Source organism: Apaloderma vittatum, unplaced genomic scaffold (assembly GCF_000703405.1).
Source record: "Apaloderma vittatum isolate BGI_N311 unplaced genomic scaffold, ASM70340v1 scaffold21568, whole genome shotgun sequence".
Classification (NCBI taxonomy): Eukaryota; Metazoa; Chordata; class Aves; order Trogoniformes; family Trogonidae; genus Apaloderma; species Apaloderma vittatum.
This window is the reverse complement of record NW_009730977.1, coordinates 65,159-84,709: the sequence shown is the minus strand read 5'-3', so window position 1 is coordinate 84,709 and position 19,551 is coordinate 65,159. Positions and strand designations below refer to the sequence as shown.

The following is a 19,551-nucleotide window of genomic DNA, read 5'->3' as shown; positions in this document are numbered from 1 at the left end:
CAGGAAAGGCTTCTTGAAGGGTCTTTAGGAGAGGCTTGATCAAATCCCATTTGGATCCCCGCATATCGATGATAACAGTGAATCCTCGTTTACAAACATCCTCGCTGTAGGAATAAAAGCATATCATTGGTGATGCAGTAAAAACACCAGAATGGTCTACCTGCTAATTAATTTTGTTATTTTGTTAACAGCCTTTTCCACAGAAGGAGAAGTTGTTGGTAGAAAGGAAGTGTGGAAAAAAGTAAAGATGAAAACAGAAAGAACAGTTGAAAAAGAAGAGAAACATGGCAGAACATGAACATATTTTTTTATCATTTGAGCTATAGAACAAGAAATTCTCTTTAATACATGAATATGGCACCTTTGACCTTTCTGCAAATTGGCCATCAACGTAAAGAGGATCGATATTGTGGACATAAAGGCATATGTATGATAATTTAAAATAGCAAGTGCTGATATCACTGGAATGAATCTGAAATAAATTGAGAACAAATATTATTAAGTATGGTTATAATGCAGAAATTATAAGATTCTGTCTAGCCTCTACATAAATACTCTCAGTGCACAAACATACGGGATGATTTTTTACTATACATCTCTAGGTTCTTAAAGAACTCTTTCTGCTAATAAGACACAGCTCCCACATATCTCACTGAAAACAAGTCTATAAAGCTTACAACTAGGTTTCTGGGCTGGAATAAGAACAAGGATATCCTTCATAGGAAGCACACTGGATTAGCATATATAACTTAAAAATAAAAGTCCTTGGTGACCTTAACAGTATCTAGAAAGGTTTACAACAGATGGACCACCCCATGGCAAAGTGGATTTTGCCACGTTAAGAGAGTTCACTAACTTGAGCATTTTCAACTTAGTGCCAGGAAGGAGCAAGTCAAAGCCAACAAGCTTGGTTCTCTGCCTTAACATTATTGGTACATTTGAAGTAAGCTGCATACACCAGTGAGTGCAAAGAAAAACTAGTGAGAGCAGGCACTCCCAAACACTGTCAGGAATACAGATCTTTTTATTCTCCTTTTACCTACTGCTGAAAGGTCAGACATCTGATCCTTCCATAACTAATGCCAAGAAAAGGCTGTAAAAGAAGCTTTGTTGGTGGTGCTACTGCCTCTTACCCTTTGGAATAAGACCTGAGACAAAGAATCAAATCAGAAAGGGATCAATAGAAGGGGTTTTGTGTTTTAGGGATTTTTTTTTTGCAAAGCTTTATAGGGTCTTCAGTAACTTCTGCCAAGTCACTGATCCCTGTTATGCTGAACTGACTTTTCCAAGGATTGATTTTTCTTCAAGCACTTGACACAGAGATCCAGGAGCTATATGGGCACATGGAGAGCCCCAACAGCAGACATAGGACTAGGCAAGTGCAATCTGTCTTTTCTAATATAAATAAATATCCATGCCCTCATCACAACCACAGAAGGCATAGCCAATATTAACATCATTCCAACTCCCCACAGCTGCTGCCAGCCTGACAACTTACCAAATCTGATCTAAAAAATAACTTAATTTAATAGTTACATGAACTATAGAAAAACCTGTTTCAGTAAGCATAACAGGTATGTCCCGAGGGGCTGAAATCTTCCATTTATGAAGCCAAACTAAAGACTCAGACCCCAAAAGACCCCAATTTAGATCCTGTCCCCAACTTTAGAGCATATGCAGTGTGATACCATCTTTACACCCATGATTACACACCAACATGACTGGAAGTTCAGCCTGCAGTAAGATAGTCATTCCAGATAGGGAACTAAGACATGTAACTATTGGCTGGATTCTGTGTTTACTGAAGGTTTACATCCTCTCTGGACCCTGAAGGTGCAGAGAAGCAGTGGAATGAGCAGCCAGTACTGCTCCTATGCCCATCATCACACCATACCTAAGCATGTGCGGATGAAAAAGTGCCCCACAACTCCCTAAACCCTTAGTTTCAGGTTTCTGGAAACCTCACAGTGTGTTCACAGTGGAATAAGTAGGGGTAATGATTCCCCAGTTTTTTATGGTGGACACAGGAGCTAGGGGTCCATGAAGACAATGCAATGGCAGAAGACTGCAATAAGCAGTCATTCCCTACCAGCACTGTCCACACTCCTTGTAACTAGAACAAATTTTCAACAAGCTTAGTACATTTTCAAGTATGAAGCTGATAGGATGCAGGGATGGAGAAAGAGTAAAGGAAGGAGAATAATCACAGATTTCTTAAGTTCAAAACATATCAACAAGTAACAATCATTCCTCTAACAATACAAAACTCAGTACAATGCTCTTAATTGCAAAGAGGATCTCCCTGCCTGATTGGTCACATAGGCATGTAAGTTCCCATATGAAACAAAATAAGTGAAAAGATAGATACCCCTTTTCAACTGTAGTGTAGGTAATGCACAAATGGATGCTATTTATCATTACGAGCAAATTTAACCCTATTTTAAGAACATTTTCCTCACAGTATTGCAGAAGTGGCTCTTCCTGCAATTTTTTTCTCTAATGAGGTGAATAGTACTAACCTGCAACAAAACCTGTGGGGCTGTAGTCCCTTCTACAGAATTTGATCTTCCCAGCACAGTGATAATTCAACACATCCTTCTCTGACTCTTTGCAGAAAATTAGGACCTGATTTCTAAACCTGCTTGTCAAAAACTATTTAACAGTGTTTAAACTGTTACAAGCCAGAAAGCTGTCTGCTCATTATTTCTGCTTTCAGTTGCAGAGTATGCCATGGAGAGGGGTGCCTTTGAGAGCACTTATACTGTACAAGCAGGCACCTGGATACTAAGCAGGTGCTAATGCCTCAGAGAAAGAAGAGGGAGGTAAGAAAATGATTCAGATTGTAAGCTCTTCAGGGCAGGGACCATCTGCCATACTGTGTTTGTCTCAGGAGCCTGCCTTAGGAGGTCTCAAGGTACCTATACTCATACTACAGTCTTCAGCTATCTAGAACGAATCAAGAAACTACAGGTACAAACCCAAAGAATTAAAAATAGTAATAACAGTCTGCAGAAACAGAATTGTACATGTATTTGAAAGCAGAAAATGCTTACACAAATATGAGGGCACGTCATAGGCAAGTTAGCTAAAGAGACCTAAAACTCCATAAAATTTAAGTTGCAATTTCCAAATATTTATAGCTATTGATAGAGTCCTAAAAAAGTTGGCCTTGTGTAGATATAATGAAGCATCCGTAAACTCTGGTGTGTTGGAGGAATCTAAGAAGATTTGTCATCTTTGACAGCAGTCGTTTTTCTTCAGTTATGTCAACATATATTGAGGAAATGACACTAGGTTCCTTTTGAATAATCTAGGCATGCTTATTAAATTTAAAAGCAACAACTCAAACCTTTCCCATCTTAGCAATTGGTCAGAAAAAGCATCAGTAGCAATAAAGTTTCCTCCACACTGTCTGAGCAAGGCATGCCTTATCCCTGGCTCCCAAGACACTTCATCAATCTACATATCTACTATGCACAAGTAATCATTTTAGGAAGGCAATTAATGTTGATTGTGAAGCTTAATTATTTCCGGTATTGATATTTGACCAGAAACTGGAGAATACACTCAGATCAAGGTATTTGGACAATCCATCAGCCTTTTGGCTATGCTCATCTGGACTGGATTTGCAATGCTGAGTGCAAAATATTTGACAGTTGATATGTCATTTCACAGAATCAAAGAACCACAAAATGTTGGAAGGGACCTCAAAAGATCCTCTAGTCCAGCCCCCCTGCTAGAGCAGGATCACCTATAGTAGGTCACACAGGAACGCGTCCAGGCGGTTTTTAAATGTCTCTAGAGAAGGAGACTCCACAGCCTCCCTGAGCAGCCTGTGCCAGAGCTCCGTCACCCTCACAGGGAAAAAGTTTTTTCTAATATTTTTGTGGAACCTCCTGTGTTCCAGCTGGTACCCATTGCCCCTTGTCCTGTCATTGGAGGTTGCTGAAAAGAGCCTGGCTCCATCCTCCTGACACTCACCCTTGACATATTTATAATCATTTATGAGGTCACCCCCTCAGCCTCCTCCAGTTGCTACACTGCTTTTAAGCAAAGATCAGTTTCTATATTTAATAAAAAATACCCTAGAATATTTGTGAAAACAATACTTACAATCTGCTTTTTTTTTTAAAAAAAAAAAAAAAGCATGAAATTGAAATTCAGAAGGAGATGGGATAATTTTGTCCAAATAAATGCCTGTATTTTGGTTTCTAGGGTACATTCATAAGGTTATTTTCTCAAATTTCCTCTTTAATTCAGTCACTTTCTAAATTATATTTTCTTTGGCAACAGCTAGCTTGCTGGGTACCAAAGGAGTTTAAGGACTTCATGCTTTCTGATTAATCTTTCAAATACCTATCATTGATTATGGGTAGTTTTCAACCTTACGGTTTGGCCAAAGCTTCTGGCATGTAGAAGCTTCAGCACTTGATTAGCTGAAATAACATAGTATTTCCACTCCCATTTTGCAGTCAGGAGTTAATGACAAAGAAGCACATTTAGCATGCCTGTTGGACCACTAAAAGCACAGATTTGACATGTATAGCATCTCATTCAAAATATGATTTGTTAACAGCAAGAATAAGATCTTTAAGAAGGGTCAGTGTAACCTTGTCAGGAGATGCTCTCAGCGTAACAAGTAGCTCTACAAGCATCAATTTGTAAGCACAAAATCTGCAGGAACCTAATTATTTTTTGAGATCACTGTTCCTTTGACAAATGGGGTTGTAGTCAGCCAATTGAATCACAAGCTGAGGGTGGAAAAGGAAGGAGAAAAATGAGTATGTGAAAGCTTCCAAGCACAGACTGTTATCCCAAAGGCCTGATTTCATACTGAGACCAAACTAACTCCACTGCCTAGTTTCCATATCAAAATGTGCTGAGGATCACTTCAGTAACTTCCATGTTAATATTTTTGACCAGTTGCATTTTTTTTCTTGTCCGTGGCTTGTTTACTAAGCTTGAAAATGAAGCTAGATGGGGAAGTTTATAATCAGCATCACTTACTGACTTTCATACTTTGGTTCTACGTTAACACATTGAGTCTGAAGATCACCTTGTCAACAGATATAGTCAGTCATCTATATTCATAATATACTTTCCAATACATTTAGAGGACCAGATAAAGTAGTTTCTAGTTGACCTGTTCTTCAAGCACTCCTGAATCAGCATTATTTATTAAAATATTCTACTTCATTTAATACTTCTCAGCAAAACATACCTTGCTCATGACCAGTCACCAGGTATGTTCCTCAACTTTCACATCTGAGTTGTACGAGTTGTCACGCACAGCCCCCAGTGACTGTGGCTGTTTGGCGTGACGAGGCAGTTTGTCTTCTCAAGGGTCCTAGGACACCTGTAACTGCTAATCCTCATGTCTCCCTTACGTGTTGCTCTAGCAGAGACTAGCGGAGGAAGCGATGTACATCCTCAGAGCATCATTACTCTGGAATAATAATTCACAGAAAGCTCCCACCAGAGAATTTCAGCTACCCAAAAGACTGTTGGCACACAGACTTCATCCTAAATTTCCCTTCTTACATTTTTCAACTTGGTTTCACAATGCTTATTTTGTAATTAGAGGAGAAACAGTCATCCAGCCCCCATTTTCAATTAATCCATTCTTCCTTGCCATGACCTAAATTTGTTTCTTCTCTTTCAGTGTGAAAAAGGAATCACTCATTCTCACTCTCCTTTTATAAAAAGAGAAAGAAAGAAATCGAAGCCAGTTTCACACTGGCTGGAGTGAGACATAAAGCAGCAATCTAGAGAAATTTCAGTGACGTGTTGTAAAAAGACTCGGAGCCAGTGAGGTCTGGACAGAGACAAACCTCCTGTCTCTAGTTTCCAGCCACTGCTCTTAGGGGACATGAGGTGTGATTGCGAATGGCACAAGAATGCAGATGTGTGGGCTGCACAATGTCCACATTCAAACACTGTCTCTGGCCCTATGTCAACAGGAGGGACCAGAAAGACAGAAGAAATACCCAAATATTTAGGCAGAAGCTAAATTATGTCAGAACGGGTGCTCCTGCTATTCTCAAGCTAGTAACTTATTTGGGTATTTGATTTTTCTTCTAAGAAAAGTGGCTCTGAAGTCAAAGTGATTGTTGTAAAGTGATGTAAGCTAGGAGGGCTCAGACACCAGCTAGGTGCAAGGAAACTTTTTCCCATGTAACCATGATCCTGTGAGCTCCTGCAAGTTTTGAGAAGTGCAGATCCCACCTGGTATCTCTGTCAGTTTTCAGCAGGGTTGGCTTGTGTTGTCCTCTACCCAAGTAAACGTCCTGATCTACAGCATCGCACCCCACACCAGAACTGAGACCCAGAGCTCTGCAGGCATCCCTCCTCCTATTTAATTGAGCAAATAAACACTATTTGAGAATAACAAAGATATAAAACACAGCTGTGTCCAAGCTGTGGCTTGTTTACTAAGCTTGAAAATGAAGCTAGATGGGGAAGTTTATAATCAGCATCACTTACTGACTTTCATACTTTGGTTCTACATTAACATGTTGAGTCTGAAGATCACCTTGTCAACAGATATAGTCAGTCATCTATATCTAACAGCCTCATGATTGCGGCTGTTAAAGCCAAATCTGGAGGAAAAATATTATAATTTTTCACATTCCTATTAATTTTCTGCTGGTAAATGATGCCTTCATATAAACCCATTTACCCTCTTTCTCTTTTGTTGCTGCATGTCTGCTACATTTGGATCAATATCTGGCAGGTCTTCCTTGAAACAGCTGCTGAGATAAATATGAAATTAATCAGGGCTTTGTTTTTTGTTGAAGCAGGGCTAAGTTTAAAGATTTGTTACTACAACAAAGAAATATTTGAACAGTAAGTACCATTCAACTATCTCTTGAACATTTAAAGCCTTGTGTTTGAGATGATTTGGCAAAAAACAAACCAAAAAAGCTTTACTCAATGGAAAATAGATGTTATTGACATTTGCTGGAAAAAATAAATATTAGAGCTATGTTGAAATATAAACTGACTATTCTTGAAAAGGTTTGGATGAGCCGAGGCTATTGAGAATAATTTTGGAGATTCACATCTGTTGGATTCCAGGTGAGAAATACATATATATGGCTGTGCTTAGCACAGCCAAATTAGTAAGATTTAAAAAAGAAATAGAACTTCTTGCCTGCACTTTAAGCATTTTTTTTTAGTTCAAGCAAGGAGACCATGAAGTGCATTTCACATACAGTCGCTATAAAGTTTAGTCTACAGTCAACACTGCCAGATTTTCACATAAGGAAAAGGATACTTCATCTGGGCAATGACTGCTTGAGGCTCCTGGACCCAGGATCTTGATTTATCAGTTCAAGGAATCAGTGACTTAACAAGCAAGTGAATGGAGCATAGTGAACAGCTCCAGGAGTTCCAGTCATCTTAGTAAAACACAGTCACCCCAGAATGGAAAGTCTCCAGATTGCAAATACACACAATTCATTGAAATGTGTTGTGGGAGGCAGAGTTACGCATATGAAAGACCCTTCATAGCATAAATAAGCCTGCAAACATGTTTGGCTCATGCAAAGAGTGATTAATGTAGGGTCAGACAGTAGACAGCAGCACCTGGTGAAATGCAGTGTACATTCCAAGGCAGACACCATGCCAGACTGAGCCCTGATGTGAGCAGGTATAACCACTCCAGGACTAGCACACTTGCTCCAGGGCTCAGTTGGGCTCTTGGGTGAGGGTATGAAAAAACACTCTTCAAAGATGCTAAAATCACTTGTTCTAAGTAGTATTGACATTTCTTGCAGCAAGCACTCATCAGTTTTATATGCTGCTCCCAGCAGTATGGGAGAACAATGTACATCTCATGTACACAACAGCTGTAATTAAAAAAGGAACTGAGAGAAGATGAGAAATTACACATTAATTCATAATAAGATGTTTCACGATGAGTGCAGATTCTCATGAAAGTGTGTACTGAATTAAAAACTGAAAGAAGGCTTTTATAACAGCAAAATGTTTAGGCCTTTTCAGACAAAATGTCTTTTTTTATTTTGTTCCTTTTTTGTTGTTGTTTAGACTACAAAAAAAACCCAAAAAACTCTGAATTTTATTAAAACAAAATATTTTAGCAACATAATATTTTAGACGTATTTTTTGGTGAGAAATTTCTAAAGCCTTTAGTTTTCTCTCCATTTAAAAATCTCTGTACTTCAAAACAGCAGATTCTTCCACAAATAAGTAACTTAGCTTCTGCCCATTTGCAGTGCCAAGTTCAGCACGAAATCTGCATTGCACTTTTTATCTCCTACGCAGAAGTGATATAACCATTCTTTGAGGCTTACAAGGTTTTGGCCAGAATCCACACACTCATTTTATTTCAGGGCACACACTGCATTCAAGTGCATTTGTTAGGAGAAAAAAAAATGAGTGCCTCATCCCAGAAACATTGTGCAGTCCCTGCCATGAATTGGTTTGCTAAGACACTACATGGGAATATGAGTTCTCTTTAGAAACGTAGAATTTAGAAACTGATGCCCCCATTTTCCCCAGGATGGACAATGAGGACTGACCATGACTAATAAATCAGGGGTACTTTTTTTTTCCCCCCCGAGCTCCACCCGTACAAAAACAAAGCAGGTCTTTGTAGGCACAATGATTTAACCAAAATAGTTCACTTATCATATAGATATTTCCTGCCATGCCACGCTGGGCAAAGATTGCCTGTGGTATTACATCTAGAAGGCTTGCTCTGAAGCTACAGAATCAACCTATGTTGTAAGATACACTTGTAAAATCAATTTTTATGTGTTCTTTTACACAACAGATTTCAGTCAATCTTTCAAATAACTACCAAGATGTCACTGAGAGGCAAAAAAGTCCTTTTTTACTGAGTCCTCAAGAGACAGCGGATAGTGATGTGCTATTCACAGTCTAGCTTCAAAGCATTTAGCTCACATCTGTTTTTCTTCTGAATCCATCTCCTAGCAAGGGCAGCCTCTTTCATTCTGTCTAGCAAGGGGGACTAAGCTGTGCCAATAAAGCTACTTGAAGTGAGGTATCCCTTATTATATGTATGGAGACATAAATGTGTGATAGATTAAAATCACTGAAGCTGACTGAGAAGAAACAAGTCAATGACTCAGTATTTCAAACAGAATAGAATACCCAAAAATTACTGGTTGACCCTCAGAGTGAGAAAGCTGGATCCAAAATGCTTCTGATAAGCAAAGGTGAATCCAACAGTCAGATAATGGAACAAAAACTTGTCAATAACTGTGCAGACCTCAACTGAGTCTCTAAGCTAACACCCTGTCTGTCTTCCTAAGAGCACTTGAGGTATTTCTCCAGCCTCAGATATTCTCACCTTTGTAGGAAACTGAGCTGCTTAGATGTCTTTGTGTGGTTCCCTCAGTTTTACAGTCCATCATGCTAAGGCACTTTCCCACCCTGATGGGAACTCACATACTAGTGCCATGCCAAGACAGGTTTAAGGTTGTTTCCCTTATGATCCTGAATTTCCATCATGACCACTGATAATTTCAGTTCTCCATCAGTTCCTCTCTCCGTCAGTCACCACTAATTGGAAAAACTCAGAGCAGCTTTTTCATCAACTAAAGCAGGTTCAGATAAAGACTCTGAAAAGTAATTGCCTGGTTTCAACCGCCTGCTCCCTTTCCCCTATTAGCTATATTGCTTCTCTATCAAGAGCACAATAGAACTTCACAGACAAGGCCATCTACACGTGCCACACGTGAACATGCATCACCCTATTCATCTCAGAAACTAATGCACACCTCGAGTGGTGCTTTTCTTGCTGCCAGACCTGAAAACTGCATTGCCAAATTAACATATGCCAGAATAGGAACAATAGGAATCTCTTAGTCAGAAAACAGTTAGAATTTATTGAAAATTACAATTTACTGTAAATATCATTCAGCTCATCATAATAAAAATCACAGAGTAGATTCATGGAGTGCTGCACTTAAGGATATTTGGCCTAATATTGAGTGGCTCATTTGATGTGCAAGAGGCACATCAAAGATGTGACACAGGCCACATCTACTCCACCAGACTAATGGGTTTCCTACCTGTGAGTTAAACTAATGCAATATAACATCTTGCATAGAAATGGGTCAAATGCAGCGGGTTCCTGTAGCAAGTTGAACCACCATAGTCACTCCCCTGGACAACAACTGGTATGAAACAACAGAAAGTATTTCTGCAAGCCTCCAGCCTCACGTTGGACACATCATCCAGTATAAGAAAAGCCTGCTAAGTATAACTCCTAGACACCGGGATAGCACAGATAAGCGTTAAGTATTTTCCTTTCAATTATAGCTTCAAAATTTATTAATTTTTTACATCTGGCTGAAGCACTGCAGCCCAGGAAGATTGAGAGTCAGGCCATCCTAGTTGGATTTTTTACCTCCTTCTTGTGTTGCAGTGTTACAGTTCAACTCTACCTGCAGTTTTTGTCATCTGCAAAATGGGTGTTACTGTACTTTTCTTTACTGAGGTTAATGCATTGCCCTGTTCTGTTTTAGTTCAAACCAGGACACATACTCTTCAAATGAATGCATTATATTTACCACATTTTCAGACCCAGGTAAGACATATAATTGCAGGAGAATTACAAATTGCAAATAGTCATGGCCACTTCATGGTTAATTCACAAAAGCTTCAGAAAGAACACTTAATAATCTAAGCATGTGCTTATTTATCCATGCTGGACTATATTCTCTGTTACATGTGTGTTGATTTTATATAAGGAGCATTTATTGCTCTTTACATATGCTTATCTAATTGTATTGAATACACATACTTTATTAAACTCATAAATGACCACATTTATGGATCTATGTGAAAGTAGAGTCCTTCATATTTTATTTATAAAGTGAGACAATAGAATGGCATTGACATAGAACATCCATTTAGTTCAGAGGATTTAGGGTCGTCCCACTGATTTTGCTATTTTTTGCCAGAATCAAAGCTTTTGGATTTTTTAATTAGATTTCCAGCCCATCTGCTTGCAAAGATAGCCTTGACAATATACACTAATGCACATTTGTCTTGCTGAGTCTGCAGCCAGTGGAAACAGACAATGGGACCAGGAGAACAGGGAACTTGCAGTCTCTGTCTTATCAGGGTGCTAACTAAAAAGCCAATCCTGACTGCCTATATACCAGGATTCTTAACTATTTCACTGCTGTTAATTTTGCTACCAATCTTGAAGACAGAATGTTTGTCAATGCCCTGAATCATTCACATAAGCTCTTGCCCAGTTGGACGACTCCGCTGTACAATTTAGGCCTTCAATCAGAACCAGGCAAGTACCTGGCCAAACATATACACATTCAATTGTAATAAAGGATTTTGCTCCTTTTTAAATGAGTAGAGTAAAAGCACTGGTCACAGCACAAACAGAAAACTGGTACTAGAAGCCTATAGTGGAAATAATTACAAAACCACAATTATTTTGGATTTCATGTAGAACCCATGGGAGCACTACACTAATATATCATTTTAAGTGGTTTATGATATAAAACTCAGGAAAACAGATTAAAATCTCTGTTGCTATGACATGCTTTACAAACAGCATAGAAAACATAGCTCAAATAAACTCCGACTTTTTCCTACAACTTGAAAATAATAAGAATACTGCACTGGTCTCTTATGAGAGTGATGACATATCAATTAATAGTACTTCACTGCTAAAACCACCCACAAAACCAATGACTTTCAAAAGAATGACTATTCCTGCATTTTCTGTAATTACTAATTCCAAACCTGAATAATTGTTTCAACCTTGTTTGATACAAGCTCTCCTAAAGTCACTAACGATATGTGCTTATGTCCATCAGGCAAGCTTACACAGGCTGTTGATATCTGAAAATAAAGAGGTAAGGTTGAGCTTGAGTTTAGGAAAGTGGCTGCTGCTTGAATTACCACATTGTAGGGATGCTGCGTTGATGCACTCATATCCTGATACCGGGTTTGTAAAGGACAGCAATGCTCAATGACCATGCTTCTTCAATGCTATGGTCTATCTGATAAAAATATCTTCCATCTGGTTCCTGCTTGTGTGGCTGTGCCTCACAATATAGGGAGCTTGATTAAGCAATTCAGATGGAGCATGAAGCACGTCTAAATTTGCTGGATACGGATGCATTTATGTATGCACTTGACTGCTTTTCTGGAGGAGGATCCCAGTACGCAAACAAGAATTAGGGAAAGGACACGAGAAGTAGAAGCCTGCAGGCCAGGCAGGTCTTTTACTGCTTCATTTGAACTCTTGCATCAATTTCCAAGTTTACTTTATTAAATTAACGTGTTAGCTTAAAAAAGTATTGATATCCTCCTTCCAGCTGTGACTAGAAGCAGATATGGTGAATGCATGTTTCTACCTTGATGACTCTTTTCTTATGCCCCTGGCAATTTACACAGTGAATAAACATCTTTACTGTGTCATAAGATGTAGGAGTTGTGGAAAAGTCCTAGGCCTGGTTAACGGCTGCTCAGACAGATTCTCTCCAGCCTGTTATTTTGAGATTTATTTCTTGCTTGATTTTGTTTGCAGAGCAGATATAGATTTACAGTACATTCAGATTTTGTTGAAGTCAGCTGCAAGAACCAATAGATGAATCCTCTGATTTTTACAGGAAGAACCTATCAAAAGTAGGAAGAACTAATGTTTTGATAAATCGACCCAGATCCACTAATAAAATTACCTGTTATACTGTTTCTAAGCACTTTAAAATCTACCAAACCCCCATTCTGTTACATTGTCTGGTGATAACCACTTCTTTGCTCTTCCCTTTGCCCCATCTAACTGAAGTAGTTTTTCATTAGCTGTGTTAGAACTTGACCAATATTTGAATCTATGTGATGCAAGACATGAAGCGTATCATCTTTCATCCTGAAGGATCTTGAAGAGCTTTGCCACGAGTAATCAGGTGTTAAATAAAACAGGGTCTAATATGTTGCCTTAGAGTATTTAACTAAACAAAAGCACAGGGAACTGCCTTTTTGTATTGGACTCAGACAAAGAACAAAATATACCCCAGAAGATCTTTGACAGTTTCCTTTGAATAGGAACTTAATTCTTGGCCAAGAAAATGAGAAATATGAGAAGAAAAGCAAGGACTTAAACAGCTATGCGCCAAGAAAATGTTCACAGGTGCAGGAATTAGTCTTTTAACAGAATTTCTAATTACACATCTGACTTTCGGCATCTTTTTGAGGCGGTATGAATACAGTTATTTTGGGGTTTTTGTGTACTCCCACAAAAAGAGGCAAAAATATGTTTTCATTTGTAAAAGCAATTATAAATCAATTATCTCTAAGTGGGAAAAGTGAGGACAATATTGGCAAGATGGACTCCAGCTTCTGGAAATAGTGACTTGCCACCTATTCTAAAAGCCCAGAAATGGAGACCAATACAACTTTGCACTGGTACTGTATCCAATACATTTACGTGATTTATATTGCTCCATTTCTTGTTCCTTACTCAAACATGCCTGCTTTCTTTTTCCTTGTGGCACGGGGAATGTACAAAACACAATATTTATTTTAACATGAGGACATCTAGCATCTTATTCACTAAGGAAAATATTTTTAAACCTAGTGTCAAAGTTAAAACATATGGATCCTCAGGAGGCCTTCCTCAATGGTACCGAGTTGATTTTACCTTACAAAAATGTATCCTGTTTTCATATAATTAGTAATGACCAACAAGTCAGCAGAAAAGTGCTGCCGATGGTACTATACCACAGATGCAATTTAACAGTCCATAAAACTACAGAGATGAAGTGTCCTACAGAATTCATTCCTAAATGAAAATCCCAGGAAACCTTTTTTAGCTGATCCTATTTTCCCGTCACCTACCACATAGCATCTGACACTGCAAAATCATTGGGTTGGTTGTTCTGGAAACTAAGGACAAATGGAGATTTCCAGTAAGCCTGGTAAGTGTGGAATGATATAACAGTTGAGTTCTGCCTTGTAAACAGAGAAGAAAGAAACCCTAAGAAACTGGCACGCATTGCTTGTGTATTTGATTCCTAGTCTAACAGTTCATTAACAAAGCAGAGCTTCCAGACATTCTTCCTTTGGGTAAGATTGTCCACTACTTTCCTGTGTACCTGCTTTTTAATTAGATTTTGGAATGGAAATGTAGCTCCTACCCACAAATCTCCAGTGGGAAGCAAAATCTAAGCTAATCTGTGAACCCAGAGATGTTTGCTTCTCCAGATGCAGTTTCTGAAGAAAATTACAAATGTTGCGGAAATATAAGAATGGAGAAATAAGGGACATAAGCACAAAATTGGATGTGATTAATCAGCGTTCTAAGAGTGCAGTTCTGTCTTGAGAATGGAAGAAAAAGAGGTCTTAAAGATAAGAACATATTGCCTTTTTGATTGATTCTTAAATTAACAGTTTATCAACACGACCGCATTTCCAGCCATTCTTCCTATGCATAAGATCACCTGTTAGTTTATTTTTATTTAGATTGTGGATTGGATTTACAGTTCTACTGTAAGTTCTTCCTCTACTCCCTAGACTTGCCACATGGCAAAATTGTACATTCGTAATGCGACGCTTTTATCAAGTGCATTTTCTAAGGTCAGGAGGTAACACAGTACATGGCCAATTTCTTACGCAGTGCTCCCAAGCCAGTATTAGGAAATGCAACTTTAAAGGCCCAGCTTCCCAGAAATGAGAGGTGTAATCAATGCATACTGTTAAAGGGACCTGCTGCCTCGTGCAGCATAACTACAATAAAACCACTTGGGGTTTTCTGCCTTCAAGATGTAAAAATATAGATTAGTTTGGTTTCTCAGATCTTTGTGAGATGTCTCACAAAGGTAAATTTTGGTTATGCAGTTAAAACAAGGAAGCAGAGAACTCCACATTAAGTCTGAAACTAAAATTCAGGAAGCTCCGATTCAGTGTCTTCCCTGCTGTTCCAGCATGAAACTTACCTTGCTGCAGATGTGACCTAAATGAGTGGCCTAAATTAAACCTGAGACTTCCATCTGATTACCATCTACAGAGATCACAAAAGACACAAGCAAAGCTGGTAATAAACATAGTCCTTAGTTGGTGGTCTAAGCAGAGGTGCTAAGGCTACTGAAAAGGAAATGCAATTTTAGTCTCCAATTAGGACTGCCTCACAGTAGAAAAGCAATGGAAGGAAAAATTTGCATTGCTGCATTAGCAGAGAATGCTGAATCCCAGAAGATTGAGATAGAAAAGACCTATTAAATCATTTTAGCCAGGGATGTTGTTGATACTTTGCCGAGAAAGAATAGTAATTGGTACCATAAACCTACTTTTCTTGTAGCTATTATTTCACTAGCTATTTTAGAGGTATAGCATATAGTAAAATAATATAAAGAATACTCAAAATACAGAATACAAAATTTTCCATCCACTATTACTGATGGTGTGCCTTTTTCAGGTGACATACAGAGTGTAAGTGCACATGGAACATGTAGAGGAAGCCCATTTGGAGTTCTCTAGGAGAAAAACTTTTATTCCTAGAGGAATAAAAGCTAACCACTTCTTTGCTCTTCTCTCTGAAGATGTTTGCCCATGGACTTGCTTAATACCATGCAACAGCACTTCAGAACATAGTATTCCTTCTTTACCTGAAACAAAGCATTTTGCTGATTATCCCTCAGGATCACCAAAGCCAGGCTTTGCAGAATATTAACCTGCAGAGAAAAACTGAAATCTCTTCCTGGAATTCCAAAGCCTCACAGCTCCACGTATGGGTAAAATATGTATTCTAAAATGCCATAAAGTTCCCTCTAAGCATTCCATCCATCTCTATACTAACAATGTCTTGGTATTCTTCTTATTTATGTTCCTTAAAGGGACACCTTTAACAACTGTTTGGATGCTGAACCCTGTTTTAGGACTAGGGGAGGAAGAAGGAGTGAATTTTACCAAGAAAAGATTTTTAATGAGTAATTCTTTCAAACTAAATTTCAAAATGTAGTATTTATTTGGTCCTCAATGACAACATCAACAGCAGAAGCATCTGGCTTTCCAGATGCTCAAATAAATAAATTAACAACCAAACTTAACTCATCCTCCCAGTAAAAGACCAAGTGCTAATATCACTGCATAAATACTAGAGATTGTCGGTACTACTAGAGATTGTCGGTACTTCTTGTATTCCCATGGAAAGCAGGGTGATAGAGGAAAGCACTGTCATATGAACAGCACATATACTCTTGAGTAGTGCACAGAAAAGGCATATAAAACCAGCTTGAATTTGGCTGAAGGTAAGCTCCTGCTTACAGAGAGTAAATAACATTCTACAAATCAAATGCTCTATTCTATTCAATTACTTTAACCAAGAGCACCATTTGGCAAAGATGCACCCTATAAATATTGCATTGAATCTGCAGCAGGTTCTTCCTTTCTCTTGCTCGTGCTGTACCAAGGGTACGCAGAAGGGGTGCAGGATATTTCCCTGAATGCAGTTGCAGGACAAAGGAAAGCCGTTTTGGCGCTTTAACCATTTGGTGAAGCACCACAAAGGAATTTTCTAAAACATTACATCACTGGAAAATTCTATAGACATTAAGGTTTCTCTTTAAACTTAGACATAAAATAAAGTCCTGTGTACACAGGCAGGGAAACCAATGCTTCCTTGTTAATAGTCGAATAGTACACTGTGGCACACGTTGCAGACCAGACAATATTTGCCGATCCAAAAGCATGTTTGAGTTACGTTTTTCCACCTTTTCTTGGGGGAAGAAGAGACTCTAGAATTATTTTTTTTGTTTATGATTTTCATTTGTGTTAAGGTTTTTTCCTCTCTTTATTTTCCCCTTAATCTAAGTAACCCAACAGCCTCACACTACACAGTTGCAATTATGTTTTGCTGCACACAGCGTTACAGGATCCACAGGGAACTCTGCAGCAGTGCCAGGATCCACAAGGAAAACATAAAATACCACAGACTGACTTGGTTAGCAGCACCTTGTGGAAAATGAGAAGAAATCATTGATGAGTTTTACAACTGCCTACCAAACTTGGATACCAATTCCCTTTGCAAACAGCAGGGAACTGAGCATCCCAACCTCTGAGACAAGTTTTGCCAGTCCCAACCCATACTTTCCATGCTATAAGAACATCAGTCTGCTCAATACCATATGTTGCCATGAATTGGTCATTGTTCTACTTCAGTATGATTCAATTTTTTTAATACCATAAACTAGCACGCACTTTTATGAGCAATGAAACTGCTGACCCCTTGGTAGTGGTTTCCACACTGATTCTCTAACGTTTAATAACAAATTTGCTTCCAATACACTCCACAGATAACCTCCTCTACCTCCAGTCTGTAAGGAGGGGTCAGTTAAGACCACCTTTCCCCTCTCTGTGGACATGAATTAGGTCTCTTTCCTTGATGCATCTGTCTATTCTCATGAAATCTGTAGGAATTTAATATACTTGAGCGTCTTCTCTGACAGATTTGGTTTAAGCAGTGACAGATAGCACGCTTGCATAACTTTTGATCATTTGGAGACAAGACTAAAAATATATTCCTGAAAATTTATCTTCTGTCTTGCCGAGGCTGTGCTCTTCCCCTACCCTACCAGGGAATCCAGACTTTGGAGCCGCATCCACAACACCCCTGTTCATCTCATGAGGATAAGGACCAGGCAGTCTAGACGGAGATGACCCCACTTACGTGTCTTCCACTATTTGCTCCATATTGGCACACAGTAAGGGCTTCATCCATTCTCTGTGGGGGTTTAGAAGAGCTTTCCATTGACTTTAAGATACCTTTGACAATATTCCCATCACAAAGCAGATTGCAAAGCACAGCAGTTGTTTTCCTGTTTCTAATGGCATCCATGAAGAGGGTGGCGCAGGACATCCTCGTATTATAATAATTTCTAAGAGTGAAAAGGATGTAGCACGTACTGGAGTTACTGATGAGGAACACAAACACCCGTGCTGGAATGAGACAAAAACCATTTTACAGTCTCTGCAAAAATTGTAGGAAAGATCACTGAAACGAAAAGTTGCTGCATATTCTGCTGACGGTTGCTGACGGCTGCTGACAGCTTCAGGAGGGAACCACACGAGGCTGGTGCCGTCTCTGCTGCCAGCGTGCCGCTTCCACAGAAGGTCTCTGTTTGCTAATTTTAGCTCTTCTGAATTACTGTGTACATTAGTGCAAACCTGCCTTCTCTGCGGAAGTCTCTAAGTCGCTGCTGCCTGGACCTCTCGGAGTATTGCAGAGCCACCAGTCTGATGGTTGAAGAGCCCACTTGGACAGTTTTAAGTCAGCACTAGCAGGGAAAAGGCCAGAGAGGGTATTGCAAAGCATGCTGCAGAGACTCAAACCACTTGTCAGAGACCCACTGAGAAAGAACATGTAGAAAATGATGTTCTGCATAAACTTTCTAGTAGGCTGTGGTGCCCATCAGCTCTCTCACTAGTGAATGGCTGCAAGATATAGCCTAGTTTACAAGTTTCTGCCTTTTCTTCATCACCTCATGTCCTTCTTCCATGCAGCAAATGCTAATACAATTAACATGCAGAAGCAAGGAGCAATAGTGCTGATCTAATCCCCAGATCGAGGGCTTGGACCAAGTGTGGCAGTGCACCTCTACACGAGACAACTCAGGGGATGGGATTGGGCCCCAAACCCCACCAATGCTGCCGAGTGTCATTCGGTCCTGGTGGTTCAGAATCACAGAATTGTTGAGGCTGGAAAAGACCTCCAAGATCACCAAGTCCAGCCTATGACCCAACATCACCACATGGGCCAGATCACAGCACTAAGTGCCACATCCAGCCTCTCCCTAAACACCTACAGGGACGGTGACTCCACCACTTCCCTGGGCAGTGCATCCCAGTGCCTGAGCACCCTCTCCGTGAGGAAGGGCTGCCTGAGATCCAACCTGAACCTCCCCTGAGGCAGTTTCAGGCCGTGTCCTCTTGGCCTGTCACTGGTTGCCCAGGAGAAGAGCCTGACCCCAACTGGCTACAGCCTCCCTTCAGGCAGTTGTAGAGAGTGATAAGGTCCCCCTGAGTCTCCTCTTCTCCAGGCTGAACACCCCCAGCTCCCTCAGCCTCTCTTCACAGGACTTTCCCTCCAGTCCCTTCCTCAGCCTCGTTGCTCCCTTCTAGCAGCAGCAGGGTTTGTGGTAAGGGGGTTTGTTTTGCTGTTTGTTCCAGATTTGAGAAATCCACACAAAATCCTACCCAGCCTGAGCCCCCCACTGGAAATGCAGACACTACCTACAACATCACTAACAGCAGCGCAGTGACATGGGGAGTGGCTGCACAGGGTGGGCACCTACCCTGTGTGAGACAGACAGAGATCAGTATAGCCTCCAGCCCATGCCAGGGAGCTGAGCAGCATCTGAGGCTCCCTGAGAAGACAGCAGGGGTTTTCTCAGTGTCTTGGCAAAGCTCAGACCCCTAGGCCATCACCCACCCCCGCATGCCTTGAGGAGGCTCAGCTGATGCCTCTGCATGGGGTCACCATCCTTACAGGAGGTTGCTATTTCCAGGCCTAGCAATGCCTTTGGTGGGAAGCGCTGC

At 40.0% G+C, this 19,551-nt stretch overlaps 1 protein-coding gene across 1 annotated transcript in view; it reads right to left on the bottom strand.

Moving 5' to 3' along the window:
* LOC104278105 (kalirin-like) overlaps window positions 1-19,551 on the bottom strand; it is a gene marked incomplete at its 3' end in the record, with an annotated part of 91,384 nt that overhangs the window by 48,943 nt on the left and 22,890 nt on the right. Inside the window, 1 exon segment of the mRNA XM_009874982.1 lies at window positions 2-104. Within this exon segment, the coding sequence (XP_009873284.1) occupies window positions 2-104 (103 nt within the window).